Genomic DNA, 12,888 nt, shown 5'->3' on the forward strand with positions numbered 1-12,888 from the left:
TTGGAGGTTGTGTTCTGGGGGTTTTTTGTTTGGTTTCCCTGTAATCGAATTCAGAGGCTTAATCTAATCTAGAAGGGCCTTGAGTTACTCAGTATTATTAGGGCTTGTGCCCTTCAATTTTTTTGGATCTCTTGGTATTTCCACATTGGTACCCCAAATCATTCCTGTGTTCTAAGACAGGGAACAGCTGATGTCATACCCCTGGTCAGATCACAGCCCTTCAGAACCCAGAAATGATAGGCATTGGCAGACAAGTCCTAATTTTGGTGTCTATGCTCCCAGCCCCTGCCCTGTCCCATTCAACGGCTAGTAGCTGTTACAGAGTGTTTAGGTGTAACTGTGCATTCCAACTGCTTAAGTTTTTATATATGTTTTCTTCTTTGTTTTGTTGAAAGTGTGTGGAAGGCTCGTTTGAGAAATACCTAGAACGACTAGGAAATCCTAAGGTAAGACTGATCTAATACTTGTGAAGAGATTAAACTTTTAGGAGTCTGGAACAGGAAGGTAATTAGGTAATGGTTTTAAATATGGTTATTTGAGTCAGTGGCTTTTTTAGATAGATCCAAATCCTGGGGTCTCAATTGTGTAAGTAATACTAAAGGTTTGTGCCGAATAAATGTGGATAAACTGTTTGTACATGTATAAACACCAGTTTTAGTGGAGAATTTGTATGGGTGCAAAGGAGCAATCTCTGCAGAATGGACTGTAAAAGCTTACTCAAAATTGCAGTTCTCCTCTAAGAGGGGAAAAAGCATGGAGTGTACATGACATCAGATGTTTATCAGACTTTGCAGTCTTGTGCCTCTTCCTTTACCAGGTTCAAATACCAGAGTTCAGACTTTGTTTCTTTTGTCTTTAACCTGTAAGCTTGGTGAGTGCAACAGTCTCTGAAACAAATGGTTTTAAATTTTAAACCCCCCCATATATTGCATGATGTGTTTTAAGAGTTGCTGCCAGAACTGCTCCATCTTACTCAGCTTGGAAATCATGGCCGTCCCATGTTGCAGAACCCTGTCACCACCCCACACACCCCACAAATCCCAGTACCTCACCTTTCAGTGTATTCATTGTTTGTTTTGAGAAATCGATGAATTTGGATAGGTATTTTAATACTACACACAGCTAGAATAGAATTCTTGATGTTGAAGATGCCTCTGCTGTCTCATGTAATCTCATAATCTTGCATAGGAAAGTGCTGGCCAGCTGGAAATGAGTGCTTTATCACTGATGTACAAGTAAGTATCTCTTTCTTAAGTTTCACTCAGTTTTGGACTTGATGGTGTTTGGGTTCTGGCCCCAGAACCTTCTGTTTATTTATCACTGAGATGTGAATGAGTGAAACAGAGTCACTTAACTTGTGAGTGGCACCACCACAGCCCCTGTGTTCTAGTATGGGTGAAGGGAGGGTCAGTTTCCAGCTATGTTTGCTATCTTTATGCTCATGTTAAACTTGAATGCCAAGTGTTTCCTTCTAGTGGCTGAAGGATGGAAAATGGGGAAAAACTAGCTTTGTGTAGTGGAAACACTGTGTGGTGGTTACAAGCGTGCCTAGAACTCATGTAGGTGTTCTTGAAAGCTCCAGTAGTGAGGAGTGCTTGCCCTACCTGGTGTGTAAACCCTGATACTTATTTCAGAGGTAATGCAAGCTTGTACAGGTGCTGCTGTCTTGCTAGAATTGTTGTAACAAGCAGCGTGCTCTCCTGTGATAGATCTAAGAACCCTCCCTTTGCGGAGTCCTGTCCCAGTACTAGAGGAACAAACTGAAGTTTGGCAAGAGTTACTAGTTTCCTGTACTGAGGTTCTAGTACTTTTACAGGGTAACTAAATCACTTACATTGTCTCAGTGTATGAGCATCTTTCTGTAAGCATAAGCACTTAATCTGTGGCTAAATAGTTTTTGGCAGGTAAGTTTCCTTTTCTCCTCAGGATAGGTGTTTGTTCATGTGGACATTGATTTATGGTAGCATTCATTTCTTAGGAAGAGTATTTTGCTTGATTTTTCTGTAAACCAGCAGTGGATTCTCTATAGAGTTCCTTGCAAACTTCATAACATAGCTTTCCCAAACGTGTGCTCTTACAAGTCTTGTTTATCCTCCGCTTACCTAGACGAGACTTTATCCTCTACCGGTACCCTGGAAAGCCACCGACGTATGCTACAGACAATGACTTCGAAGACAAGGTGAGTAGAAGTGAGGGCAGTTTCCTCCTGCCCCTGAATCCTAGTTACCTCCAGTCCTGCTTAGTTATAAAAATTAGCCACTGGAATTGAGCTTTTGTAGCTCCAGTGCTCTTGCATACCTGAACAAGACCCCGAGGCTCACTTCAGCTCATGGAAAAGACACAAGATTTGTGCAACAGTTATTGTAGCTTTGCTTCTCATCTGGGGGATGGATTGTATGCTGTTCCCCTGCCAGTCTTTTCTGTTACTTCAGTTTAAAATTTAGTTTTCTTTTGGCAGGAAGAGGTAGCATCACAACTCCAGGGTATTCTTCTATGTTTCTGAAATAGATTTGCATAAAAACACTTCCCAGGGCAGATTTGACTCGTCTGAGAGGGTAGCACGAATTGTGTTGAGTTACATTGAGTTGCTACAAGATACGTGTCTCATATTTGCGAAGAGAACTTGTTCTCCCTACCCCCAGTGCCTCTTCCTGAAGTTAGATGAGGTGTGCAGGTTTTTTGTCCTGCAAAGGGGAAGTTAATGTGAATGGATTAATCTAACACATTGATTTCTGTGACATGCTTATTGATCCCAGTTAAGAACAGGAGCTATTGGAACAGCCTAGCTACATCAGAATTACTGCTGGGGGAAAAAGGAAGGAACATAAAGGGAGAAATACCCTGTAATCTTCCATCTGACCCCTCATGTATTTTGCAGCTGTGTGGCTGTGCCTGCACAATTCTGTGGTTAGTTCAGGCATGATGCCAGTGAAGTTGCTGCAGTGTGGATTTCAGTGTGGGCTGTTATATTTGCCAAAGTTCTTAGTGTGCTCTGAAGTCAGTGCTACTGCAGCTGTGATCTCTGTTGATCAGTGTTGCTGACTCTGTTTAGATGCACTTCTGTCTTTTTCTTGTTAGTTTCCTGTGTAGCTTAATTTCAAAATGAACAAAGTTTAAAAATCAAGCAGTATAGTCTAAATGTGTTGTTTGTCCTCGAAGGCTTTACCACCAGAGCTCTCATTAAGTGTTGGCAGCTGTCTGTCATTGCACTGTGCATACAGGCAGCAGCTCCTTCTGGTGTTGCTCATCCTCACCATGAGAGGAGAGCTTGTGTTGGCAGAATACACAGAATAAAGAGCCCTGGCATCCCAGCTCCCTCTGGTTTGCTGGGAAGCATCCTTGCTGGCAACGTGCTGACAGCTGCCTCAGGGCTTCTGCCAGTTGCAGTTGGCTGTAGTCGCGTGCCAAGATGGGGTTTGATGGTACACATTTACGTGGTGTATGGATGCATATGCTGTAGAAGGCATCTCTTCAAAAGGCAGCGTGATAGTGCGTAGTAAAAGCCAGTCTTGGAGGGCTAGAGGAGTAAATGCTCTTCTAGTCCCTCAGATAGAGAAGGATGAGATGAGCCTTCGTCACTTGAACAGTGTGTCTTGGGGTACTGCATTTCGTGGCTTGTATCTACTTTACCTCTTGAGCAATTGGTGGTCTCAGAGGTAAGCTGGAAACAAACTCATATTCATGTTTAATGTAGTAGGATATAAAAATTGATTTTTCTTTGTGTAATAAACAAACTTATTAGGGACTTTACCTGGGATTCATTTTTAAGCTGATTCTACAGCGTTGTCATATTTATATTGAGACTATTTATTGTTTTCTTGATGAGTTGGTGTCAAGTGAAGAAAGAAAGAACAACATAGTCTTGAGCCAGGATATCATATAGAAAGAGTTAGGGTTTATATCATTCCAGCTTAAAGCGTCTTGTTTTTTTTTTTATTTTCCCAGATTTTACTGTGTTATTCCGGCAACGGCCATTATGACTCTGTGTATACAAAGCAATTTCAGGAAAATGCTGCTATTTGCCAGGGTAAACTTGAAATCATTTTTCTATGGAAGAGAATGGCATGTTTGCCTATGTTTATAGGCAGGGTTTGTGGTGTTTCCCAGGGGTGGGGAGGAGAGAGATGAAAGCTCACTTTTTATATATTAATATATACATCACTCATTTTTCTACCTGTCAGTGGGGTGTTGCACCAAATCACTTCCAGAGGTCCCTGCTTCCCATCTGAATTATCTTATGATCCTCTCCTTAATTGAATTTAATGTAACTAGTGCCTTGTAACAGTAGATAATGTCTGAAGATATGCTTACCTTGAAAATTGCAGCAGTTCTTATGGATCTCGTATTATCTTAATTTGGTTTGAGCTTTGTGTTGATTTATTCAGCTGTATTATATGAGATCCTGTACAAAGATGTGTTTGGCATGGATGAGGAAGAATTGAGGTCTGCAGTTGAGGTGTTTCGAAGTGGATCCAAGAAGAACAGAAACAGTAGTCCTGTAGGATGTGAGGATGCAAACTTTGGCTGTCTTCATGAAAAAGTATCCAGAAATCCATCAGAAAAGAGGTAGTATTTTGGGAAGGGGATCTGGTAAAATGGAAGCAAAAAAACCCTTAAAAACCTCACAAAGGACAACTTTTTCCAAGTTTGTTTGAATGTTCATGAAATGTTGACTCTTATGTCATGATGCAAATGCGAAGCTCAAGTATATTGTGGAAGAGAGTGTGCTTTCCTTGGAGCTGGAAAGTGTCATGTAATTGAATATCCTCTGCTGTGGGCTGTGTTATAGCTGTGTGTTACTCTGTACAATGACAGCTTATTTGTTACTCATGTCATCAGAGGGGATTTATTTATTTATGTATTTATTTATTGCTTTCCTTAGTGAGAGACTTATTACTCTTTTAAGCCTCTATTAGCTCTGAAAGGCCTGAGAGCTGCCTCTGGCCATTACTGAATGCTTGCAGACGACATTGGTCTGATGGGACTTAAAACAGGGTGTCTTGTTGTACTTGACAGTGCCAGAGTTCAGTCAGTCAGTGGAACCACCTTAATCTTGTCCTAACACAAACAGTAGCCCTCATGCGGGGGTAGTGTTGGAATATGTAAAGGTCATGTTCTTAAAACTTGGAAAAGGAGTGTCCTGCATTGCATAGCACATCACTAGTGTTTAAGGCCAAATCTACCACTTGATGGCACCATGGTGCTTTTTCAGGTCATATGAACAGTTGGTTGATTTTAATCCTGGCTAGAAATCGTATGTTGTATCTTTCGTAATGTTATTTTCAATTACTTAGAGTGAACGACTGGGAAGGCAATGCTACTGACAATCCACAGGAAGCTAAGTTCAAACAAGGCATTGAAGAAGAAAAGGTTTGTCAGTTAGGGAAGAAATCCTTATGGTTTCCCTTTGGGTTTTTTTCCTGTTGTTATATGATGTTACCCTTGTTAGGGCTAAACCTTCTTTTCCACTTCGTAAAAATTGATACTGGGAAAGTAGGTGGTTTATTTCTTCCATCTACTTGTCTTTTGGTTTTGTCCTTGAGTTTCTCTTAAGCCTTTTTCCTTTCTGAGATTCTCTTGTTCTTCTCTAGGTAATTTTTATTTCCCCCAAAAGATGGAGCTTAGCAGATGTTTCCTGGTCTGCTGTTTGTTTTTCCCAGAAATGTTTTAAATTGGTTCCCTTTTGTCTTGACTGTAGTATAAGTCACTTCTGAACAGTTTTGGAAACACTACAGAAACCTGTTTTCAGATATAGTAACTGAATTTCTCCCCAACTTTTGAAGCCATGGCTTCATTGGTCTGGTCAGCTTCCTTTGATTCTTCTTGAGTAAAGAACATGCCAGGTGTTACTCTTGAGCCTGATTCCAAAGTCTGATTGCTCAACACCTGAATGTTTAAATTACGTTCTTGAGTTTTATTTTTTAGGGAAATACAGTGACAGTGAAAATTTTGGAAAATAGCATCTGTACATTTTTAAATGGTCCAGAGATGCTGACAGAATAGAGACACCACGGAACACACAAATGTGCACTTGTGAATGCTTCATTTCAGCTCTGTTTTTAGCTTCCAGAAAATCCTCCAAAGTTGCCTGTTCGTTATAAAGTGCTAAAGGCACTGGACTCTGAGATCTACCGAAATGTGGAGTTTGATGTTTGGCTGGACAGCAGAAAAGGTACCTTTTGAAAAGAGAAAAGCCGAAACACTCTTCTTGTACTAGGCTTAGTGTTGAATTTATGAATCTGAGTCCTATGTCACCTGTTTCTTCACAGCTGAAATGTGAAGGATACAGGTGCACCCAGCAGATAGTTGCATGTAGTACACTTGCTTGCTAGTAGCTGGTTTCTTGCCTGCAGCTCAGAGTGCCAAGTACACTGCTGCTGACACTATATAATGGTACAAGGTTGCAAAAAATCTGACCTCTGCTACATTCTGACTGTATAGCGGAAATAGGAGTATCAAAGCAGCGTACAGAACTATGTTGCCATTCTGTTGTATTGGAAAGCATTCAAGTTTGAGAGGTTTTTGTTATAGCATGTGTGCAAGGACTTCTTTTTAAAGCATGATTTTGGCCTCAGATTTGTATAATAATGAAGATCTCAAATTTAGCATTGAGATCTGTCAGATGAGAAGGATTTTTCTTCTGCTTCCCAGCCCTCCTAGGCTTAAACATTCTGGAGAGATTTCATGGTCTTCATGGCTTGGGTGCATTTTGGCATGTACTGTGGCTGATCTGTAAAGCAAGAAGTTAGCAAGAAAGATAAGTTTTTAAGTGATGTTTGAGGTCTGACCCAAAGTGCTTTGCATACTGAAGAACTCCAGCATTTCACAACTGCATAAGCAGTAATGAGGGTCATTAAAATTCTTGGAACAGAGTGTGGTAACCAATTATCTATGTAGAATACTGATGTGCAAGGAATCCAGGCAAAGTCTGGAGAAAAAAACCACTGAAATCCAGCAGCGAGGAGACTTTAGGCAATGCTAGTATTTCCTGGATGACATTTCATGTTTGCTGAGTGCCACCGGGACTCTGGCAAGACAAGACATATCCAGTGTTCTTAATACCAGGATCTGTATTAAATGCAGGATTAGCTCTGTACCACCACAGGAGACATTGTAGTGTTGAAGTAGTAGTGCTACTCACTATATTATCTGGATACTGTTGGTCTCCTGTGCCTTAGCCTGGTTATGGTCTGCTACCTTAACATCTACAGTTACTTCACTGTTACTATGAGGAATGTTCAGGTATGCATAGGAAATAGTTAATTCAATTGGCTTATAAATTATAATTGGATGCTGTCGTGAAGTACTTGTAGGATGCATGAAGAACAGTAGTTTAAAGGCTTTTTCCTTTTTATTTATTTATTCATTTATTTTTAGAGCTTCAAAAAACTGACCACATGGTGTTTGCTGGGAGACAGTACTATTTAGGAGACAAGTGTCAGGTTAGTACAAAAGAGACTCAGTTGTGCTGTAAATAGAATATGGTAAACCATAAAATCATGTGACTTTGTAGATTATTCCAGGGTTTTTTCATTATCTTCCTTATGGCTAACAGTCTTTCTTTTTAATGTCTTTTATTTCTAAATTCTACCTTTAAGCTTTGGGTAGTATGAAGGAAAAGTGACTTGGGAATTCATTGTGAAGCACTCATGCACATTGTGTGAGTGTGGGAGTTCCAGGCAAAGAGCTCAAAATGCACAGGGTGTGCATTTGAGGTAGTTGTCCTTAGATTTTTCACTGGGGAGCAGCAACAATTCCAGATAGTCATCTATTCGTAACTGTGATGTAGCAAATACTTTTATTAAATGGAAAGGGAAGAGCTAAAAAGGGAGGAATAGCATGGTCTGGCCAGGAGATGCTGAAAGGAAGGTCAGTTTCTTTGTATTTTGCTGTTGTATGTAGTGAGGGCTTATTTTTTTATCACTGTTTAAGGTAGGGCTGATGATTCACTCAGTGACTTGTTTCTCACTGAGCAGAGTTTTCCTTTCCAATTTCCTGTTTTATCTTCTGTTCTCCTCGAGTTCTTAAGTAGCAGTCTTCCTTGGGACTTACCTGCTTGGCACAGGGTATTAAAATAAGTTAGATAGCAGGTATCTTGCCTCTTAGTCCCTTGCAAGACTGATTTCTTTTCTTTTCTTTTCTCCTTCCTCCCTGAAGTTAGTACAATGCTCTTTATTTTGTCTTTAATTTTGAGGAAGTATTTGAGACTCCTGGGCCAGCTCAGTAACATAGGATGGGCTGGGAGCAGCCTTTGCTATTAGTGGTTTGTAGACTCTATTCGGATGCAGTTTAGGGTTTTTCAGAACTTCCCTTGTTCTCTCTCCAGGTACGTCTGGAGCCAGGAGGAAAGTATTACAATGCTCATATCCAGGAAGTTGGACAGGATGGCAACACATTGACTGTGTTCGTTGAGGAACTGGCAGAAAAGTAAGCAGTCTGGTCATAGCGTTCAAACCTGAACTCTTTCTGGTTGAGCATCACAGATACTTAAAGTAGGATTGTTAAGATACTTTCAAAAGAGGACCTAGGCTTTTAAATATAACGTGAGACTTTGCCTCCTTCCTGGCTATCACTCTTCAAAGAGAATGTTGCAGGAAAGTCTTTCTCTTTGATTTCTAATGGCTAACATCATTATCATAATGCTTTCTGTGGAATCTTGCTGCTTTTTCTTCACTGGAATGTGAAAGTGATCTTTGCAGTTTGGCCTTAATTGACAGATGGCAAATTACCCTCTGCTGTTGGTTTCTCTGGAGTTTTTAATGTTGTACTCAAACAACTAAATAATTGGTATCTGGTGAGTCTAATCACTTTCTCCCACTGCTGTTGAATCATTGACCCTCCTCCAAAGCTACGACTCAGTTTAATGGTGTCCTGCAAAAATTATGTGTTGTCAGATACTTTCAGGTGTTCCTCTGGAGACATGCAATGCAGGGAGGAAAGACTTGACACAGAAAGTCAGTAGTGTTGAGACTAAAACTTAGCTTGCCTTTTTTAATTAGATAACTAGCAGCAGTGTGTGCTTGGTGTCAGAGAAACAAATAATTTAACTTCACAAGCTCCCTATAATCTTAAATTGTGGCTTTTTCAGTTTTCTGCTGTTTTGGTGTTGCTTCAGCTTATGTTGCTGTGCAGCTCTGCATAGTGTGTCCTTGGGACGCTGCTGACATCCGTGTTCTCTGTGTAGGCATACAGTTCCTGTGGCAAACTTAAAGCCAGTGACACAAGTGGCACCTGTCCTTGCTTGGAATACGGCTCACAACAGGAGAGGAGGAGCCTATCAGAAAGTAACAGGTGGATACTTCTCAGGAGCGGGTTAGTACAAGGCTTCCAGAAGCATTCCTTCCCTTGGGGAATAAGGGAAATACTTGGGATGGTTTTAACTGTAGCAGCATTTGGCTATTGCAAGTGGCTTAATTCAGCCTGTGTAAAGTTGTCTTTCAGACAGAGATGAATTTGCCTTTGCCAAAGAGCAAATTCATTGAAATACATAGCAAATTGAGGTTTGCTCAAAATTACCAAGAACAAATTTGCCACTTGAGAACCATATATAAAGATCGTATCAGTGAACCAGAAAGCTTGTCTGGTTTGGCATTCGCAGGGATGCACGGATGCACTAGAGCTTCTCCAGCCAATTAAATATGGATTGTATTTATTTCATTTGGAGTTGTTGTGGAATTTTAAATTCATTTTATAAATAAATGCAGCCTTCATAAAGTGATCTTTTAACACTGAGAGTACTGGTTTGCTCAGCTGAAGTTGGGAAGGTACTAACATGTGAGATGCTTGTAATTCCCATAATTTAGGATGCCTGCTTGATCCTTGAAAAGAAGGGTCTGACGTTTGCATACCTACAATGCCCTTTTTCTGGGATAGGCTACTGGCTTTTTCTTTTCCGTGTGCCCAATTATTAGCTCTTCCCAAATGATAAAGAGAGTAGAGCTCAGGTTTAAGGTATAAATCTGTCTTTTCTGTCTACCATGGAAACTGCAGAAATGGATATGAAAACACGGAAGAGAATGCTCAAGAAAGTTCGTGGGAAGGAAGTCTTTATGACTGTGACTTATAGCAGGGGTCAGCCAGTTCTTCCACCCAGGCTTCAGCACAGCGTTCCCTTGGGACGCTCTCCTCCAGGTCACTGTTCACAGGGTGCTGGAAATGTGATACCTTATCAGCCCTATCATCAGCAGAATCCGAGACATCACCGTGGATTTGGGATGCCAAGGTATGAAGCCTTGGAAACCTGCCTGAGGTGACCACTTGTTTTTATTCATTCTTGCTGCAGACTAGTTAGCAGAGAGTTTGTGCTGTTTAATAAGTGAAACTACAGCTGAGTTCCCACTGAGAGGCACTTCCTGGTAATTGCACCTTTTCCCCTTCAAACTTAGGGGATCTGCCCGATTTATAAACAGGCACAACATGGTTGGCCCTCAAATAGCATTCTGCCCCAGTCCAGGAAAGAGATGCTGTCAGAACTATGACAATTTCTCCTGCGGGTCCTGGTAAGTGACTACAAACCTCTTTTACCAAACATTGCTCTGTGAGACTTGGGGAGGACGGTGGGACATGAGGGGCTGAGTTGGCTGTTAGCAGCACAGTGTGGAACAAAAGGTTTCTTGTGGTTCTGCAAAAAGATGTGAGTTAAAATTGAGCCCCAAACCCAAGGTGGAAGTGCAGCTAGTGGTGATTTTAACCTCCATTCTTGTTCCTAAAGCTCGTACAGCCATAGCCACCATGTGAACAAGGAGTGTCAGTATGGATTTGTAGCAGGGAATGGAGAGGAGCCTCAAGGACCAGAAGAAGCTGTAACTTTCTATGAAATTGAAGGAGAGGATGGCACTGCTTTTCCTACTTTGTCAGTAAGTTATGAATAAAGGGTAAGCTGAAACCTCTCAGAGAGAGGGGAGGAGGAGAAACCTGTACAAATGCAAAGCTTCTTTACCTAAATATGCAGTAGTTTTTTGGGTTTTTTTCTGGGAATAAGGTTTAGTAATGAAAGTGTTTTTCAGAGTGGAAGGCCAAAATTAGTTAGATCTTGTAAAACCAGCCTAGAACCTCAGTTTTTCTAAGTGTTCCCCTTCTTTCTCTGTACCCTCACCAGCAGCACTTGTTTTCTGTTTAGCATGTTTTCATAAACATAGCGTCTCATTTCTCCTTTCTTATTGCAGCTTGAAAACAAAACAAAATCTCTTCCTCCTGTGGATGTCTGTCTAGCTCTAAATATTGTGGGAGAAAGCTTTTCACTTGTTTGCCACACTATAATTTACCATTTGGGTAACTAGATTCTGAAACTGTGTAGTGATAGCCTGGATTGTTCCTATGAATTTATGGTTGTGATGTTTTGGATTAATATGTTGTTCTTAAAACAGTTTCCCCTGCTGTAGAAACAGGGGAAAAATGCCCAGTCTAGGCTTCTCTAAGAACAGTCTTTCTGTTGAGTTGTAGATAAAGCAGCAAAGTATAAACTTTAAAATAAATCTTTTTCTTTTATTTATAGTCCAGGCCTAGACCAAGGCTGGGTGTGCTACAAAAAAAGCTCAGTAGGTAGACAGGTGTCCGAATAGGAAAACAGATCTTTTTGTTAAAGAAACCCAAATAACTGGTAGGTTTGTATTTTTTTTACTGTGCTGAAGCAGTGAAAGTAACAAATACTAGCCTTGTATTTAAAATGAGGGAGAGGGAATGTGCTTGGGGCTGTTTCAGCAGCAGCCATTTTTTCATTTGCCCTCATTTACCACATCTGTAATAGTTGCTTTGATTTTCTTCTAAGAGTGCCAAGGAATAAGGACAGATTATCCTGCAATTTGTTTTCTGACATGAAATCAATATAGATTACTAGTCTCTGTTGCTAGACTATTCCTCCAGTTCCTAATGGATAGGTTTTCATGTTCATTCAGTGACTGTTATTGTCAATGCCAAAGCTTTTTCTGTCTTTTCCTTGTCTTCTTTAATAAAGGAATATAACATTTCCTGGGCAAAGATGCATCTCGCAGAGAACTCTGCCATCCTACTAGAGGCCTGGCGGGAGAATCTTCTGACTTACCACCTCTCCTTCAACCTTGGAAATCTTTCAAGCCTCTCTGAGCGCTTTATCGATCCCGTAGTCACCATGTCTTCTGAGGAGAATTTTGAGTCTCACCTTCTTAGCCATCACAAAAGAGTGAATCAACTTCTTTTACTTGAGCATCTCAGTCCTATATTCCTGCTTCAGAGATCTGTGTCTCATTAATTGTGGTGCAGATAAGGACAGGCTTCAGTGCAAAAACAGAAAGCATGTAAAATGTTAAAGGAGTCCTGTGGGAAACCTTGATGGGTGCTCCTCTCTGAGAGTCAGGCTTGCATGTGTGGGTCAAGTTAGTGCAGGCAGCGGTGTCTATGCCAGCAGTTGCCCATGGGTTTCACTAGTTGTGACTGAAGATAACCTCTCTCCATGATAATTGGAGTATTTGGATGAAGTGCTCTGCTGTTGGTATGGTGTGAATGCTCCAGAATGAGAAATACAGTACTATATATTGGGGGTAGCAGTCTTGGCTTTTTAGGGTCTGCTCCCTCCATTTCAACTGTTAGAACTTGGCATAAGTTCTGGGGGGAAGTAACGTGTCCTCAGGGTGTAGGACAGTGGTAGGTCTTCAAGAATAAATGACCTTAAGTATGCTAGGCAGAACAAAAGGTAGAGGGAAGAAATGGGACTGCAACTGTTCTGTTGCAATCAAGTGCATAGGAATGGAGACACAAATGATAATTCGAGTAAGCTTTGGTTGCAGCAAGCTTGGACTGCCAGCCCATTTCTACTGTCTGCCTGTGTAGAACATGGAAATGCTTAAAATTATTTTTAAATGCATGCTTCTGAATTTGCTTTTTAGAGCCAGAGTAGTCCTGCTCCCATTGTCC

General features: G+C 40.9%; 1 protein-coding gene across 1 annotated transcript in view; it reads left to right on the forward strand.

Moving 5' to 3' along the window:
- The window catches only part of LOC103803640 (putative bifunctional UDP-N-acetylglucosamine transferase and deubiquitinase ALG13), a gene marked incomplete at its 5' end in the record, with an annotated part of 22,714 nt that overhangs the window by 551 nt on the left and 9,275 nt on the right, over window positions 1-12,888 (forward strand). The window contains 14 exons of the mRNA XM_009076209.1: window positions 396-446; window positions 1,189-1,235; window positions 2,107-2,179; window positions 3,946-4,027; window positions 4,386-4,566; window positions 5,295-5,370; window positions 6,064-6,172; window positions 7,378-7,442; window positions 8,327-8,427; window positions 9,185-9,312; window positions 9,991-10,222; window positions 10,386-10,499; window positions 10,712-10,856; window positions 11,495-11,537. Coding sequence (XP_009074457.1) covers window positions 396-446; window positions 1,189-1,235; window positions 2,107-2,179; window positions 3,946-4,027; window positions 4,386-4,566; window positions 5,295-5,370; window positions 6,064-6,172; window positions 7,378-7,442; window positions 8,327-8,427; window positions 9,185-9,312; window positions 9,991-10,222; window positions 10,386-10,499; window positions 10,712-10,856; window positions 11,495-11,537 — 1,447 coding nt within the window. The remainder of the gene's footprint in view (window positions 1-395; window positions 447-1,188; window positions 1,236-2,106; window positions 2,180-3,945; window positions 4,028-4,385; window positions 4,567-5,294; window positions 5,371-6,063; window positions 6,173-7,377; window positions 7,443-8,326; window positions 8,428-9,184; window positions 9,313-9,990; window positions 10,223-10,385; window positions 10,500-10,711; window positions 10,857-11,494; window positions 11,538-12,888) is intronic.

The sequence above is a fragment of the Acanthisitta chloris genome, unplaced genomic scaffold (genome assembly GCF_000695815.1).
Source record: "Acanthisitta chloris isolate BGI_N310 unplaced genomic scaffold, ASM69581v1 scaffold15936, whole genome shotgun sequence".
In the NCBI taxonomy this organism is placed as follows: domain Eukaryota; kingdom Metazoa; phylum Chordata; class Aves; order Passeriformes; family Acanthisittidae; genus Acanthisitta; species Acanthisitta chloris.